This window comes from Salvia miltiorrhiza, chromosome 2 (genome assembly GCF_028751815.1).
Source record: "Salvia miltiorrhiza cultivar Shanhuang (shh) chromosome 2, IMPLAD_Smil_shh, whole genome shotgun sequence".
Lineage (NCBI taxonomy): Eukaryota > Viridiplantae > Streptophyta > Magnoliopsida > Lamiales > Lamiaceae > Salvia > Salvia miltiorrhiza.
Genome location: NC_080388.1, coordinates 40,188,406 through 40,205,640, shown reverse-complemented (window position 1 = coordinate 40,205,640; position 17,235 = coordinate 40,188,406). Strand labels below are relative to the sequence as shown.

At 36.8% G+C, this 17,235-nt stretch overlaps 2 protein-coding genes across 2 annotated transcripts; one reads left to right on the top strand and one right to left on the bottom strand.

The window, feature by feature from the left end:
* The first annotated feature begins 429 nt into the window (after nt 1-429).
* On the top strand, nt 430-7,123 carry LOC131013393 (probable ubiquitin-conjugating enzyme E2 24). The gene is made up of 8 exons (XM_057941461.1): nt 430-1,216; nt 3,129-4,567; nt 4,674-4,805; nt 5,149-5,547; nt 5,627-5,690; nt 5,915-6,054; nt 6,137-6,448; nt 6,626-7,123. The coding sequence occupies exons 2-8, from the start codon at nt 3,140-3,142 to the stop codon at nt 6,869-6,871; spliced, it is 2,721 nt and encodes a 906-aa protein (XP_057797444.1). The 5' UTR covers nt 430-1,216; nt 3,129-3,139; the 3' UTR covers nt 6,872-7,123.
* On the bottom strand, nt 7,017-8,129 carry LOC131013413 (CASP-like protein 1C1). The gene is made up of 3 exons (XM_057941487.1): nt 7,775-8,129; nt 7,592-7,694; nt 7,017-7,451 (listed from the first exon to the last, which is right to left on the bottom strand). Exons 1-3 carry the CDS (start codon nt 7,930-7,932, stop codon nt 7,221-7,223), a joined length of 492 nt encoding a protein of 163 aa, XP_057797470.1. The 5' UTR covers nt 7,933-8,129; the 3' UTR covers nt 7,017-7,220.
* Nucleotides 8,130-17,235: the final 9,106 nt, after the last annotated feature.

Below are 17,235 nucleotides of genomic sequence, written 5' to 3'. Positions count from 1 at the left end.
ATGAGATTTAAAGTATAAAGGAGGTTTTTAAAAAAGGGAAAATACACAATCTTTGTGGACAGACGAAAATAGTAATAAACACACAATCTTTGTGGACGGAGGGAGTATATATAGGAAGGAGTTTAAATGAAAACTTCTTATCGAAGTTATCGTAAGAACTGTGAGAACCCGAGACATATAATGTAAATGTATTTTCATGTGTAAAGTAAATGCACGACGATAATGAACTAAACATATGATGTTATCATAGTGCATATACTTTATACTTTGAATGCATTTACTTTATACGTCACGTGCAACGATTCTCATAGTTATCATGGTAAGAAGTTTTTATTTTAACTAAACCCTATGTATGTATTTGTTTGTATGTGTGTGTGTCTGTGTATTTGCTTTATATTGTGTCTAATTGAAATGTGTTGATTTCTACAGGTTTCTTGGTCTTCTGTAGTTATTCTTGGCCCAAGTTGAAAACAAAAGAAATAATCGTTGTGGTCATCAAGATTTCAAGCAAGGGCTATCTCCTAGTTTAGCTCGATCATTCTCTATTTGTGCAGCAAATCCACCTCTTTTGGCATCGAGTAGTGCAATGACTTGGTGAATTGGGGTGGAGGGCAAATCTCATTTGGCAATTTGTACTTGGCTTTTGAAGAAGAAAGAAGATTTCTTCAAAGCCCTTTAGCAATACATATGCTCGTACTCTCTGGGTTGTGGAGGAGTGTGTTCAATTTCAATCATCTTAACACCGGTGAAAAAGCCTCTCTTGGTCTTTGGTCCTCGAGACTAGTGATTTGGAATTCCTCACTGAGTGTGCTCTTCACTCCTTGCGCAAATTTCACCCCACTAAATTTGTTGGTGAAACTTGGCGTCCACTCTTAGGGCAAATCTTCTTTGGCATTTCGGAGTCTTCGAACTCCTTCTATCCCCATAATAGTTATTGGGCAAATCTCCTTTGGCATTTGGAGTGTTTCTACTCCTTCTATCGCTACCTTTGATTCCCCTTCTGGGCAAATCTTGGGCAAATCTCCTTTGGCATATTATCTCCGATAGCGGAGGTAATTTTATCTATTTATATAAAAAAACAAATTAGAGGCATCATAGTTTTGTTCTTGAGCTAGGCCTCCAATCCCTGTTTTAGCTAATTGTTTGAAGTATTCATTCCGTCTGGAAGAGGTTGCCGGTTGGAACGATATCTTACAACTACAAAGTAACTCAATCGGTAAGATTCTCTTTTACTTCATCTTATTGCATCATTTGTTTCCTTAAAATAAATAGTGTTAAGCTATGCAATGTTGCGTTTCTTGGTTTGTTATTGTGTGTGTGGCTTTGTTGAGGTAGTTTAGTTCGAGTGGTGTAACATAGTTAAAAGAGTACTCTTGTGTTAGATCTTGAGAGTTATAGTGTGTAACATCCAAGATATATTTTACCCATGAGGAGTGCGTTCTAAAAGGGTATGAAGTTTTTTATAAGTAGATAGTGGTTTGATTCAAGCAATGAGACTTTATTTGGCTTGATTGAACATTGGATAAGTTATAAATATGCTCCTGAACTATAGCGTCGGTTCCACCTAAACGTATGAACAAATTTTTTGGGATAAATAGACACCTAAACTATTTAAAAACTAAAAACGGCCCTATAAACTATTAAAAAGGCTTATATTGACCCTTGACTAACGAATTTAGTTGCTTTCTCTGTTATGCACGTTAGTTTGACGTTGACGATCATACATCGTAATGTGGATATAGATGGAGAGCCATCATATGAGATTTCCGATAGTACCCTTCGTTCGCTGATTGGGTGTTGATGGTCAAGTAATTGGACGAAGGGATTTTTGTGGCTTGGGTTTGTACGTGTAGCTTTAATTTAAATCCCTTAAACTTAAATGAGGGGATTCATACTTTGTAGCGCGAGCTATCTGGTCAATTTACTCAATCAACAATAGTAGGCGGTAACATTGAGCTTCGAAGTGCACCACCATTTCAAGGTAAAGAATTCCAAATTCAAGAATTTTTTGAGGTGAAAAATGTCTTGAAATTGGGATTTCTTACCATGGAATTTCTAGGCTCAATTACACTGCCTACGATTGTTGATCAATCAAATTGACACCAAGACCGAGTAGCTAAGATTATTGAGTTTTGAACCCCCCATTCAATTTCAACATGCCATGTCAAATCACAATTAAATTTTCAGTTTAAGCCACATATACAAGTCCTAGCAGCAAAATTTTCAGTCCAATAAACCTAATCGGCAAATTGAGGGTACCATTGGTTGGAAATCTCACGCTGAGAACTTTGTAACCATACCTACATGGCTACATTACATTGTATCATGGTGGGATTATGTAGGAAATTTTTTGAACTTCTAATTATCGTGCATGATTGATGACGTCAACTAAATTCGCTAGTCAAATGCTGATTTGAGCCTCTCTTTCCCCCCCCCCCCCCCCTTTATCAGCTTTTTTTAGGTGTCTATTTGGGCCTAAGAATTGTTCATACGTTTTGTTGGGACTCACATTATGGATTATGATCATATTCATACCTTATCCCTTTTCTTACTTGTTGACAAAATCTTGTTAAAAGTAGGGTTAATTGCAAATGAGATCACCGCCTTAAACCTAATTTGCAATTGCAATATCACTTTCTAAGTGCTGCAAATTAATACGTAGCCTTTTGTTTTGTTGCAATGAGGATCACCCCCGATTTAAACTGATACATCAGATTTTCAATTCCAAACAAATTCTTACCATCATACAATTGGTTCGTGAAATCAAAGGTTCAGTTTTGATGGGCTTGAGGAGATGACCATTTTGACGATATCCAATACTTGTTGATTGAGTCAATTATGCCAGAGCAGCAAGTATCGTCGCCATCAAATATTTTGTTTCTGTGGCTAATTTATATATATATATAGTTTGTAAAAACCTTTTTTCATAAATAAGTCAATTTTTGAATGGTACTATTTTCTTTGAAATTATACTACTACTTTTAGATATCACAATTTAAAATGTAAAAATATATGAGATTTATATTACAGAACTCAAAAGCATGGATCAGAATAGAATGAGTTGACAAGACTTAATATTGTTTCTGGTTATGTTAGTTGATGGTTGACTTAGTGATTTGTACCTCCAGGAGTTAGCATTATGGATTCGTTGCATAGCGACTTTGACAGTTTCAGTGAGAGCAGCAGTTCCGAGGATCAGGAGGACATTGAATTTCTGTATGGTCCACAGGCCTGCAACATTTTCTCGTCGCTTGAGGATTCCATCCAAAAGATAGACGATCTTCTCATGTTCGAGAGAGGATTCATGAATGGCGATGTGGTTTGCCTGGTTTCAGATCCATTAGGACAAATGGGAAAGGTTGTCAATGTGGACATGACCGTGGATTTGGAAAATATGTTTGGTACTAAAACACAAAACGTTGATTCGAAGCATCTTCAGAAAATACAGTCAGTTTCTGTTGGGGACTGTGTGATATTCGGACCGTGGCTTGGGAAAGTGGAAAAGGTTGTCGACCGTGTTTCCATCCTGTTTGATGACGGGACGAAGTGTCAGTTAAATGCCGAGGGTCCTGAGAGGATCGTTGCTCTATCTCAAGATTTCACTGAAGATCTGCCATATCCATTTTATCCCGGTCAAAGAGTTCGGGTTGAGTCATCCGTTTCAAGATCCACTCGCTGGTTGTGCAATATTAGAAAGGACAAACACGAGCAAGGCACCGTCTGCGATGTGGATGCAGGGCTCGTGTATGTTGATTGGCTTTGTTGTGCCGTTTCGAGTGTTAAGAAAGGACCTACTCCACCATGTTTGCAGGATGTGAAGAACTTATCTGTGCTGCCTTGCGGTCAAACGAATTGGCAGCTCGGTGATTGGTGCGTTCTTCCGATCGAGCAGAGCCTGCCATGTTCATATGCATCGGGGCTGCCCAAAGGTCGGAAACAATCAGAAATGTTTATTAGTAGAGGGGACCCAAGTGCTAATTTTCAAAACATTGCTGTTATCGTAAAGACAAAGACTAAAGTCGATGTGCTTTGGCAGGACGGGAGCCAATCGCTCGGATTGGATTCACGTCTGGTCTACCCTGTGAATATTGTCGACGATCATGACTTTTGGCCTGATGCATTTGTGTTGGAAAAGGGAACAGTGGATGATGACTCTCAAGTTCCCGGGTCCCAGAGATGGGGAATTGTAAGAAGTGTGGATCCAAAGGAGCGAACTGTGAAGGTGAAATGGTGCAAGTCGTCTCCGGATCTACTTGACTCCGAGGAAGAACAAACAGAGGAGATTGTGAGTGCTTATGAGCTGGTTGAACACCCCGACTACTGCTACAGCTTGGGCGAGGTAGTTTTTAGGGCTGAGAAGGGCATTCTCGATTTCTCAGATGGAGATTGTCTGAACCAGACAGTGTCAAATATTCACACGGGAGAAAGAACTGATTTGGAAGCCGTGGAAAACAGCAGAGATCAGACTGTATATCACAACAAGAAGTTCCTATCTCATTTCGGGACTGTGGTGGGCCTCAAACACGAGGCTGTACAGGTGCAATGGGCCACCGGTGTTGTAAGTAAGGTATGCTTCTTTATCGTGTTTGTAATTGATCAGTTATTCCATCTTGCTAGAATTTGTCCATTATTTGTTTCAAATCCTTTCTGCTGAATATTGAAAATTGCTATAGGTTGCACCAAATGAGATCTATAGGGTCGATAAATGTGAAGGCACAACTGCTTCTGTGCTTGGTGACCAAACTGCTCAACCTCCAACTGAGGAACTTCCTTTGAAGAGCCAATTGTCGGGCCAAAAGTCAAAGGTGTGTCAAACTCTCCTCTGCTTGTGTGGACGTATGTTTTTACTTTTCATTGTAATAGAGTCTCAAACACAAAATCAAGGCAAAAATTGCAATGCCTTGGTCAAAGAGTCGAAAGACCATCTGCGGGGTGTGCTAATGCATGATCACCAATGTTTATATTCAAAACTACTATAGGACCGGTATCTAAATATTTATGGTACTATTTGATTTGATAGAGTAATACCACTTTTGAAGGTTAAACTCGAAATTGCAGTGGATGTAAGTTATTAGATTATGATGCTATCTTTTAAGATTCTGCTTTATTTGTTCCATTCTAGTGTCGACTAAGCAGAAAATTATGCAGGATGTCTTTGGTTTCAACGATGACACTCCGAAAGACTCCAGCTCACATTCCATATCTGAAGTTGCACTAGGGGTTCTGACACGTATGACTACAAGCCTATTTGGGACTCTGGGCACGTCTCTGTTTAGTGGATATAGATGCTCAGAAGTTGAAGACGTTCCACATGAGGAGGAAGCACTCGAACTTTGCAGTTTGAACCTCGTTGGCCAACTTCCGGTGGTGGATAATATGGAAACACCTGAAAAGATGACTTCACTGCAGATCAAACAAGCTAACGACGATATTACTTTGCCCTCGGGCAGCAAGCATTTGGGGTTATTTAGGCAGTTTGACATGGTTAATGATTGCTCGGACCACCACTTCATCAACGAGTCCAGGATGGACCTGCAGTCTCCCCAGGTAACCATAAGAATCACTTTTATGTAAAATACAGATTTTTTTTTTGTCCTACTCTGCCTTACTTTTCATTATATTTCAGTTGAAACGAGGCTGGTTAAAGAAGGTTCACCAAGAATGGAGCATTCTTGAAAAAGATATTCCTGGTGAGAATTTTACCACATTGTGATCTACTATTAGAATCATGTGAACCAGAGGCCATAATTGATTACTTATGCTAAACTTCACTGATAAAAGAATAGAAATGTGGTCAAGTCTGTAATTTTCTCTTCCTCTCGTTGATTACTCGAGAAAAGCCGAAACCTTTCACATGAGCCGTTCCATTTAAATTTGATATTTGACTAAACGAAAATTTGAATAATCTGTACAGAAACGATCTATGTGCGTGTCTATGAGGATCGAATGCAATTGCTCCGAGTTGCAATTGTAGGCTCTGATGGGACCCCATATCATGACGGATTGTTCTTCTTCGACATCTATCTTCCCCCGGAATATCCCAATGTGCCACCGGTATGTAGGGTTCTCCATTTGTTTTCTTTTAAACAAATTTGATGAAAGATAACGTGATGCTAATAAGCACGAGATTGTGCAGATGGTTTACTATAATTCTGGTGGACTTCGCATCAATCCAAACCTTTATGAATCGGGAAAGGTCTGCCTCAGCCTCCTGAATACATGGACGGGATCAGAAAGTGAAGTTTGGAATCCGGGATCCTCGACTATCCTTCAACTGTTACTCTCTCTCCAGGCCCTCGTGCTCAATGCTAAGCCTTATTTTAATGAGGCTGGATACGACTCACAGGTGGGCAAAGCCGAGGGTGAGAAGAACTCATTCAGCTACAACGAAAATGCATTTCTTGTCAGCTGCAGGTCGATGATGTTCCTACTACGCAGGCCTCCAAAGGTAAGCCATTTAAAGGTGACATTGATATATAACAAATTTCATATAGCTAATATTTTCCAGTGTTTGAGAGAAATTCTCGCCTCATTCATCATAAAGTTTAGATGTCCAAAGTGAAGCATTTAGGGATCTGATTTGTATTTTACCGAACTCAACTCGTTTTATCTGAAAAATGAACAGCATTTTGAGGCCCTTGTGGACGAGCACTTCAGAAGCCGGTGCAAAAATATCTTACTGGCCTGTAAGGCATACATGCGAGGAGCTCCTATAGGGAATGCATTCGAGTGTGGAAAAGCTGAAGAGGAAGTCGAGAGCGGAAGCTCAACTGGATTCAAGATATTGCTCGCCAAGCTCTACTCTAGGCTTATCGAGACCTTCTCTGACAAGGGCATCGACTGCTCTGATTTCTCGGACCAGGTTCCATGATAATCTACCTGTATTTAGAAATATGCTATGCTGGTGTCTGAAAACTACTGGTTTGCTGTTCCATTGTGGTGTTTGATGATGTGTGCTATGTATATGCATGTAGGGTGGGGGTGGGGTGGGGGTGGGGGGGTTGAATAAGTTTCACTGATTGTAATATAATATGGCTTGTAATATGTACTAAGTATTGCTACATTGTGAAAGTTATGAAATTGAATTAATATAATGAAAGCTAAAATGAGATATTGACAAAAATCTGTGAGAAATAAACAAAGAAACTACTACATCTTCCTCTCCCTGTTCTTAGTTGCACAAGCGAAAGAAACTGCAGAAAAGCTGAGCATGAGCTCGTCTAAGCCCTGAGGGCGAAGAGATTCATGACGTTGTGGAGTGAGTAGAGAAGGACGAGGAAATAGGCTATGGCGGCAATAAAACCGGCCGCTATGGCTCCTGTAACATGATCACAGAACTTAGGAACTTGTCCACAGATAGGCAGCCAACCTGCATGACTGTTGCCTTTCTTCCCCACTTGCCCTATTGCCACGCACGCCGATATGCTTGAATCCAGCACCAACGCCATCATCTGTTCAATTTTTTTCCCACACAAAATCGAGAAATATTATCATCTGTAAATTGAAGCATTAAGTCGATTTATGGAGCTAAAGTAGCCTAGTTTGCCCTCTTTTGAGTAGAGGTAGGATAGAAGTGATTGTGTGGTCTTACGAGATCAAGAAGCAAGATGATGTGGGCGCACGAACTCTTGGAAGGGAAAAACAGCAGTATGAATGTGTAGCCACTTGCAATACCATTCACCAACACAAAGTATCTGCACACACAAAATCACAAGTTTTTTCTTTTTGGTTTATTATAAGATGATGATGATGATGATGATATATTAGTACTTACTTGAAGGTTGGGGTGTGGGAGTATTTGGCGTCGAACTTCATACTGAAGAGCTGAGCAGAGTCATGGCTGCTCACCATTATCACTATAGCACTAACACTTGCTCCCAAGGCTACAAGCCTCAGCACAAGCATTGGAATTCTCTTTGATAAACTCATCATTTTTTGTGTGGAGATGAAATTACAAGTTTCATATAAATGTGTAAAAATTTAGGGAAATAAAAGAATACATGGTTGTGTTAGGAAAAGGCAGATGAGCTTTGTCTTTGCTTCCCATCTTCTTGGTAACCTAATGACTGCCCCAAATATCTTTCTGCCAGTTCTGACCTTCACCAACTACCAGTTGGTGATGGAAAATTATCCTTCTTAGAATCTGATAGATGTTTATATCAATTGGTTTCATTAGTGCACGACTGTACAAGGTTGGAATGCAGTAAAAAGTTATACCTATACGGCAATTTTCTATTTTGTTACTTAGGAATTTTATTAATTTAGAGATACATTAATATATTGATAAAAAAAAAAAATAGCTTCAATTTAATGTGTTTGAATTGAATAGATTTATGTATCTATCAATTTATTGTAACTGATCGAGTTAAAGATGATTCAACATCACTAAAAGCAATTACAAAGATGAAAGCATTGAAAATGATTAACTCTTCACAATTTTTTATCGTAGTTGAAGAACTCAAGAACTTTTAGATGCAATTAGGGATGGAATCCAGCTGGATTTTAATTCAAGAAAATCTAAATAATAGATTCATATTTTAACAAGTTGGCATAGTATTCATAATTGTAATATTTTAAGAATCACTATTAGTTTATAATGTTAAGGGGACCTATATATTTATAATGCAGTTCTCTAAAAAATTACTACTATTATTTTATTAAAATTGATGAATTTTTGAACTGATCTAAATAGGGGTTAAAAATTTATTAATTTATTAAGTATTATTTTAAAAATATTTTACTGTACCTATCTTGATTAAACTGATGTTAATTTTGGGAGGTAATTTATGATGATATGCTATGCTATTGCGGCCACTTGGAATTTATAGTTGAACTAACCAACCGGTTCCATATGTACGGCTCCTAGTAACGTGCACAATAAATTCTTAATTAAATGCATTTTGCTATATAAATTTGTAAGTTGAGTTGAATCAATCTATCTTAGAAACATTTATTATGGATTATCTCAAAAAAAAAAAAATCTATTTATGGATTGTGTGGGTTGTGCAATGTGCATCACTGCATTGCCTTGTACTGCCATTTTATCTCCGCCTAAACCGCACTTCATTTTCTTGTCTAGCCGCATCATATTCATATGCGTATAAATCTAATCCTATAATACTACTGAAATATATTAAAAATTGTAATGCTATTCGTTTGACATATATTATTTCAACAATGCTAAAATACTCCATCTATAATGCTTATATTATCAAAATATATGGCTGTTTAAGTAAAACATATTGCATCAAAATAGAGCAACCATTTTGCAGCAGAATATATATTTCACGGTCTACTAAAAGTTTTTTTTTTTTTTTTTTTTGTGAGGCGGCCTACTAAAGTTAATTTGCCACCACCTGTGACGGCATACTGGCAATAAGCCAATAATCACTGTTGCAAAAAAGAATTCACTATTTGCAGCGAAACAATTAATTATTATTTTTTTAGGAGAAAACCAAGAATTTTATTAGCATAAATCCCGGGTAATCAAAGTCATGAGCCAACCCGGAAAGTCCGAGTCCCACAACATAACATCATTACATGAGATAGCAAATTGAGCTAGAGATTGGGCTACAGAGTTAGTCTCTCGTCTAACGTGGCGAAAGTCCACCACACAATATTTTCTCGCATGTGAGAACGCCTCCCTCAGATCCTCACAAAGAGTCTCAGATTCGGTCTTGTCGTCGTGTGCAACATGAACTGCGAGAAGCGAATCCGAATATATCATAATCGGGCCCAGGTCTCGCTGGAGGCAATGGCCAATCCCCAACAGCATGGCTTGAAGTTCACTCATGAGAGAAGTTAGGGACGGATCCAGATTTTTTTTGTTACAGGGGCACAAAATAGTTATATATAAAAAACATATTTAAATGTATGTGGAGGCGGAGGAAGGTGCTATAGTTTTGTGCAGCAGGGGGAGTCCAATCTCCAAGCTCTGTTCATGCATGTATATAAGGTAAATAAGTTATTATTTGCGATATATATATAGGGGAGAGTTCAATGGAGACCACTCCCCTATATAGAGAACGAAGACCAAATCCAAAGCGTTAAATCCATAAAATCACGCGGTCCTGATTTATCTGATCTAATTATATAATTTTCGGCCATTTAAATCCATTAAGGCTAAGAATGTAAATTAATCTTTTGCACAGCCGTTATTAGCTATATATGAATCATATCAAATCTTTTATTTATGGTAAATCATTATTAAGATATGTTTGTTACAAATTTGAAACGTATTAGCTGCATTTTTTGTATCGTTTTCATCTTTTCATATTTGTATCGTCAATACCAGTCCACCATTGAAGAACGTTTTGATTTGTTGCAGAAGATTTTATGGAAAATCAAGGTGATTTTTATTGTTCATATTTCAGCAAATTCTTACGAACTGGTATATATGTTTCATATATATACGAACATATAAATTATCTGTTTATCTGTTTATTTGTTCGAACAGTTCAAAATTCATTAATCTATATGTTTTAATTGTTGTTGAATCCATATTTAGTAAATGTATGAGAATTCCAGAGTGACATTCATCGTTCTCTATTCATGAAGATGTGTTATTTTATGTGCATTTATAATTTAGGAATGCGGAAGAAATGGGTCACAAGCCGAGGGAGTTTGTGGTTGACGTCACCAATAGGCCTAGTATGATTGCAATGAATAATGTCGTCCATAGGCGTTGGTCGAATGATATGGATAATTATCCTGAGTTTCCTTTTTGAGTTGTTCTCCTTCGCTTTTTGAGTTTTGTGCCCTTAGTCTGCATCTTTGTGCTTTCAAGGGATGTTTTTTCTTTTTCACTTTTTAATAAATATCAATTTAATAATAATGTGCATTTATAATTTTATACGAACTTAATGGCCAGATGAATTATGTGCCACTATAACCAGATGGATTATGAGCATTTATAATTTTATACGAACTTAACTCCGTTCATCAATTGACAGAATATCTTCGTATCATTATGTTAGTATTTAATATGATGCTGAGCGACAATTCATCATTTTTAATTTGACGAAGGATTACAGTTAATAGACAGATTGCTTATGTGCATTTAGAATTTTTTTTTACGAACTGCAATTCGTTCAGCAATTCACATATAAATCAACGTGATGATTGGAGGAAGAAAACGTGATGGATTGGAGGAAGAAAACGTGCAATTGAAGAAGATTATCGAAGATTTCGTCCGGGATAAAAGGTTTTCGCTGTGAAAAAATAAAAGTTTTGAAGACCCGAAATAGACATTTGAAGTTTGTGCTGATATTGATGTTTGCTGTCATTTTATTCAACTTAATATAAATCATGGACAATAGCAAAGGTAGTTTAGTAATGATTATAAATGCGTGTTTTTTTTTCATGGTTTTCTTATATGTTTTAGCACACAAAATGTTCAGCAATGCAACAATAATACTATATAAATGATGTGATAATTTATATGTTCGTATATATAATATTATTTGCGAAAAAGGGTATGTTAGTATTTTATGTTCATATTTATGTTATTGTAAAAATATTACATTTCATAATATGTGAACATTATTATGTTAAGTTGATTTCATACAAAAATGTCGATGAACACCAGTATGTTCATTAGTATGTTTTTTTTTACGAAAATATCGAAGAACATTAGTATGTTCATTTATTTTTTACGAAAATATCAACGAATACTATTATGTTCATTTGTTCTTTTACGAACACAACAACGAACATTTAGAATGTTCATTATTATTTTATACGAACACTGTGTTTTGTGGATGCATTGTTCATGGAATTGACTCTTCATCAAATTAATTTTCCATAAATAAAATATTTGATATATCTATGACAATTAACGAAAATATCAAATATTCACAAGATGAATCATCACTCTTTGATATACCAACATCGACGCACATGATTTGATGCTCGTTGTTTAAATGTTTAATGGTCTCCAAATAACTCTATCATATTCAAAAATGCATAATTTACAGTTATTGTAACAAATAATGTTTAGTAACTAGGAGTAGTGCCTTAAAGGTGAATGTATTTTAATCGTTAAGCTCGATTAAATTAAAAATTTAATCATAATGTTCGTGTACTATGTTGAATATAAATGAAATAGCCATATTTAATTAATATTTGCAGAATATGACCTCAAGATCATTTTAAAAACACATCAATACTTCTGTATTGACCGATCTTCAAGTTCATTAATTTTTGGATCAGCATAAATATGGAACCTATATTAATCTCATGAACATAATAAGGATGTGTAGACTGACTTATTTGTATATGTTCGTAGAAATAATATTCTTTGCGAAAAAGTGTATATTCCAAATTTATGTTTATATTTATGTTCTTGTAAAAATATTACAGTTCATAATTGTTGGGAACCTTGTGGAATATCCTAATCCTTGTTTTGATGATACCAAAATTCATAGGTCTTAATTGTAATAGACTAGAACTGTTTTGAACTCAAGTGTTAGAGTTCGTTTCTAGTTTAGCTTGCGGTTCTGAAGGCTGAAGACTGAAGATACCAACTGAAGTATCATTTGAAGAATCAGTTGGGAACTGATTACTTAATGCGTGCCACGTGGACTCAGCGGACTGATACTAAAGTCAAGTATCAGTTGAACATTCTTCCTCGGACTGATCTTCCAACGTTCAAAGGAAGCCACGTACTCACAAAAGTACAGCCGCATTAAATGCAGAGATCTCAGGATCTTATCTCTGCAGAGGTCATTCCTATTTGGTGGCTACTTTATCAGAGACGTCACATCTCCTGTCCCTCAAGAGAGCCGTTTCCACCAGACAAGGAACCTCGAAAATTGAAGCCTCAGCCCAAATTCGAATTGCTCTCCAACGGAAGAAATCATGAGGACGTTCTACGCCAACAGATCTATTCAAGAGTTCTCCTACAAATAGCGCTCGAGGATCACTTCAATCTTCACCGATTCAACGACATAAGCTGAAGCTCTGCCAAAATCGCTACTCAGCCTAAAGCTTAACCTCTCCAAAGCTTGAATCGAAGAAGAGAATTCCAAAGCCAAAATCAGTCACTGCTGATTACACACATTCTCTTAGACCTTAGGCAAACCTCTGTTTACCCAGAAGCCAAGGTCAAACATGCTCCAAAGAACTTGTTCTTTGCAGTAAAGTTGGCACCCGTTCAAACCTCCTTTCAGACAGAAAGATTTGAGTGTTTGAGTGATTCGGAGTTCAGGAAGGTACTCTGACTCTGAGAGTCTTAGCGCGGGTTGTGCTAAGCAAGATAAATCCGACACGAGTGAAGTGTGGGTACTGAAGAAGGGTTTTCTTCAGTGGTACGGTTGTGTGCACCCGGCAAGCACACAGTTTGGTTTGCAGTGCACCTGTTAAGCACTTGCGGAGTGGATTGTTGGTCTGATCAACCGATCGTGGATGTAGGAAAGGGTTTTTCCGAACCACGTAAAAGTCTCTGTGTTGTTTACAGCTTTCAGTTTTACTTTCCTACTTGTGTTGTTTCAATTGATAAACTGAATACTGAATAACTGTAAAGAGAAACCTAAGACCAACAACGTGCTCAAACGAGGCTATTGCGAAACTAAATTTAATTTCCGCTGTATGATATCAGTCTGACTGATCTATCTTTTGATAGTCAGGAAGAGTGTTATCATCTCTGTTTTAGCAAACTCGACTGAAGCCCATAAGTGCATCAGTTAAGTTTCAGCAACCTAACTGATAACTCCTTACTGAAGAGCTTTCAGTATCAGTCGTCAACCATGTTTGGTCAAAACTATTTTCAGTCAACATGCGTCACTGTTTGCGTGTAAAGTTTCGTTTAGATCTCTATCTGGAGATCCCTCACTTTGAGGAGAAGAAAAATAGCCCATAGGTGTATTCCCCCCCCATACACCTATTCGAGACCCCCGGGACCTAACAATAATATGTTAACATTTATGTTAATTTGCTTTCATACGAAAACATCGATGAACACTAGTATGTTCATTAGTATGTTATTTATTTTTTTACGAAAATATCGAAGAACACTAGTATGTGCATTTATTTTTTTCGAACATATCAACGAATATTATTATGTTCATTTTTTCTTTTACGAACACAACCACGAACATTTGTAATGTACATTTGTGTTTTATACGAACACTGTGTTTTGTGGATGCATTGTTCACGGGATTGGCTCTTCATCAAATTAATTTTCCATAAATAAAATATTTGATTGACTATATCTATGACAATTAACGAAAATATCAAATATTCACATGATGAATCATCACTCTTTGATATACCAAGATCGACGCACAGGATTTGGTGCTCGTTGTTCGAATGTTTGATGGTCTCCAAATAACTCTATCATATTAAAAAATGTATAATTTACAATTATTGCAACAATTAATGTTTAGTAACTAGGAGTAGTTCCTTAAGGAGAATGTATTTTAATCGTTAAGCTCGATTAAATTAAAAATCTAATCATAATTTTCGTGCACTATGTTGAATATTAATGAAATAGGGATATTTAATTAATAATTGCAGAATATGACCTCAAGATCATTTTAAAAACACGTCAATAATTTTGTATTGACTGATCTTCAAGTTCATTACTTTTTGGATCAACATAAATATGGAACCTATATTAATCTCATGAACATAATATGGACATGTACACTGAATTTATTTTTAGATTATGATCACTTCATATTACTATTTAATAACAAGGTTCATGTACTATTTTCAATAAAATAATGTTCGTTTATGACGTTCGTTGTATTAAATGTTATATGCAAAATTAATGTTTTATAATTTCCAAATAATTTAACTTACACTATGCATATAACTAATAAAATAAAAATTGCCATCATTAAAAACTTCACAAGATGCTAAGTTGCTTTCATACGAAAATGTCGATGAACATTAGTATGTTCATTAGTATGTTATTTTTTTTACGAAAATATCGAATAACATTAGTATGTTCATTTATTTTTTACGAACATATCAACGAATACTATTATGTTCATTTGTTCTTTTACGAACACAACAACGAACATTTAGAATGTTCATTATTATTTTATACAAACACTGTGTTTTGTGGATGCATTGTTCATGGAATTGACTCTTCATCATATTAATTTTCCATAAATAAAATATTTGATTGACTATATCTATGACAATTAACGAAAATATTAAATATTCACAAGATGAATCATCACTCTTTGATATACCAAGATCGACGCACATGATTTGGTGCTCGTTGTTTAAATGGTTGATGGTTTCCAAATAACTCTATCATATTCAAAAATGCATAATTTACCATATCAATCGAACCAAGGGAATTGGTCTGATACAAGCGGAGCTCACGGTCGAATGCACCATTGAATGCTCTCTGCTGTGATACATATGACATTCCAGGTGGGGATATGTAGGGGTGGGAAGATAGGGTTCGGGTATAGGGTACCCGAATACCCGATCCGAAAAAATCGGGTATCGGGTACCCTATACCCAAAAAATTAGGGACCGGGTTCGGGATCGGGTATTTAGGGTGGGGAAAAATCGGGTATCGGGTATACCCGAATTACCCAGTTTTTTAATTAAATATATATTAAATTATTTAATTAAATTTTAATCCTTTATTTTGATTTTTGAAACGGTAACCCTACTCTCTCCCTCCCTTCCCTCTGTTCCGCCGCGCCCAACCCTCATTCCCTCTGTTCCGTTCGCTCGTCGACCCAGCGGCGCCGGCGCCGGCCTCCGTCGTCCCACCCGCCACGACCCAGCGGCGCAGACTGCGCAGTCCTCTCGCGAGTTGCGACCCTCGCCCAGTCCACCAGTCGCCTACCTTCCCTTTGTTCCGCCCGATTCCCAACTCTCTCTGTTCGACCCAGCCTCGCCGCCTCCGCCTCCGAGCTCCCACCAGACGCGCCGCCAACCATCCCCACTTCCAGGTACAATACTCCTTCTTCTTCTTCTTCCTTTTTTTTAATGACTCAATGTGTATTGTGCTTTGTTTTGTTTAGTTAAACTGATTTGCACTTTGCAGCATTTGCTTTGTTTAGAGAATCAGATTGCTTTGCTTATTTGTTAAACTGATTTGCTTTTGTTTATTGATTGCTTTGCTTTGCTTTGTTAAATTGATTTGTTTTGTTTATTGATTGAATGATTGCTTTATATCCAAACTAACCTGTTATTGGGTTGATGAAGTATTATAGTGATATTCAAATAAACCATTTAATTCACCCTTATCTTTGTTATAGAGCCGCCAATTGCACCATGCAGAAGCTGTAATTTCAACATTTATTTCACTTATTTAAAAGATACAACTGTTACTTGGCTAATGATTCGTGAATATGCTTTTTTCCTCGTGTTTACTTAGCGAAGAATGCATGACTTTTCCTAGATGTAACGAGCTCACCATCTACCTCACTGAGAAGCAACACAAAATGGGTAAGAATGACGTCGACCAGTTTGATATTTTGATGTGGTGGTCAACCAATACTCCACGGTATCCTGTACTTGCTGAGATGGCCAGAGATATCTTAGCTGTCCCCATATCTAGTGTTGCTTCAGAGTGTGCATTTAATATGGGAGGACGTGTTCTTTCACCGTATAGAAGTTCTTTGGCGCCGGAAATGGTTGAGGCCTTGATTTGTGCTGAGGATTGGATAAGATCTACAAACTTTGATAAAAAAAGATGAAGAAGGCGTTTCAGAAGAAAAGCAACAGCAGGAGTTTGAATCGGGTAATTACATATTCTAATTATTCCACTTCTACATATTATTACTTATTACATTACTTTGTTTGGTTTATTTTTACTTCAATTTCAATTTCTTAATTCTTACAGTGCTCCATAGCTATACTCATGGTGATTCGAGGCCGGCACATAGTCAGACGGAGCAAAGTGGAACTCGTGCATCGTAGTCGTAGGCTCGTAGCTATGGACATCATTTTGTGATCTAGTTGTGTACTAGACTTTGTCTTTGACATTTGTTTGTGACTTTGTGTACTAGACTTTGACTTTGTGTATTAGACTTGGGTACTAGACGTTCGTTCCATTTAAAATTTTAGACTTCAGAGTTGAGATTTGTGGTTGTTGATTTTTGATTTGATGTTATATATTATTTGTTAAAACAGGGAATTGAAAATGTACAAGATTATATAGGGCAAAGCATGAAAATAGGGGTTATATTTTCGTTTTTTTTTTTTAATAAAATCGGGTATTTTCGGGTATTAGGGTACCCGAATACCCGATTAAGCAAAAAT

Excerpts from the sequence above, each read along its gene's own strand:
- LOC131013393 (XM_057941461.1), top strand. The coding sequence starts at position 3,140 with ATGGATTCGTTGCATAGCGACTTTGACAGTTTCAGTGAGAGCAGCAGT. Across the intron at positions 4,806-5,148 it reads TGTCGGGCCAAAAGTCAAAG|GATGTCTTTGGTTTCAACGA; the intron begins GTGTGTCAAACT and ends AAAATTATGCAG. Across the intron at positions 5,548-5,626 it reads TGGACCTGCAGTCTCCCCAG|TTGAAACGAGGCTGGTTAAA; the intron begins GTAACCATAAGA and ends ATTATATTTCAG.
- LOC131013413 (XM_057941487.1), bottom strand. The coding sequence starts at position 7,932 with ATGATGAGTTTATCAAAGAGAATTCCAATGCTTGTGCTGAGGCTTGTA. Across the intron at positions 7,695-7,774 it reads TCCCACACCCCAACCTTCAA|ATACTTTGTGTTGGTGAATG; the intron begins GTAAGTACTAAT and ends TTGTGTGTGCAG. Across the intron at positions 7,452-7,591 it reads TCATCTTGCTTCTTGATCTC|ATGATGGCGTTGGTGCTGGA; the intron begins GTAAGACCACAC and ends AAAATTGAACAG.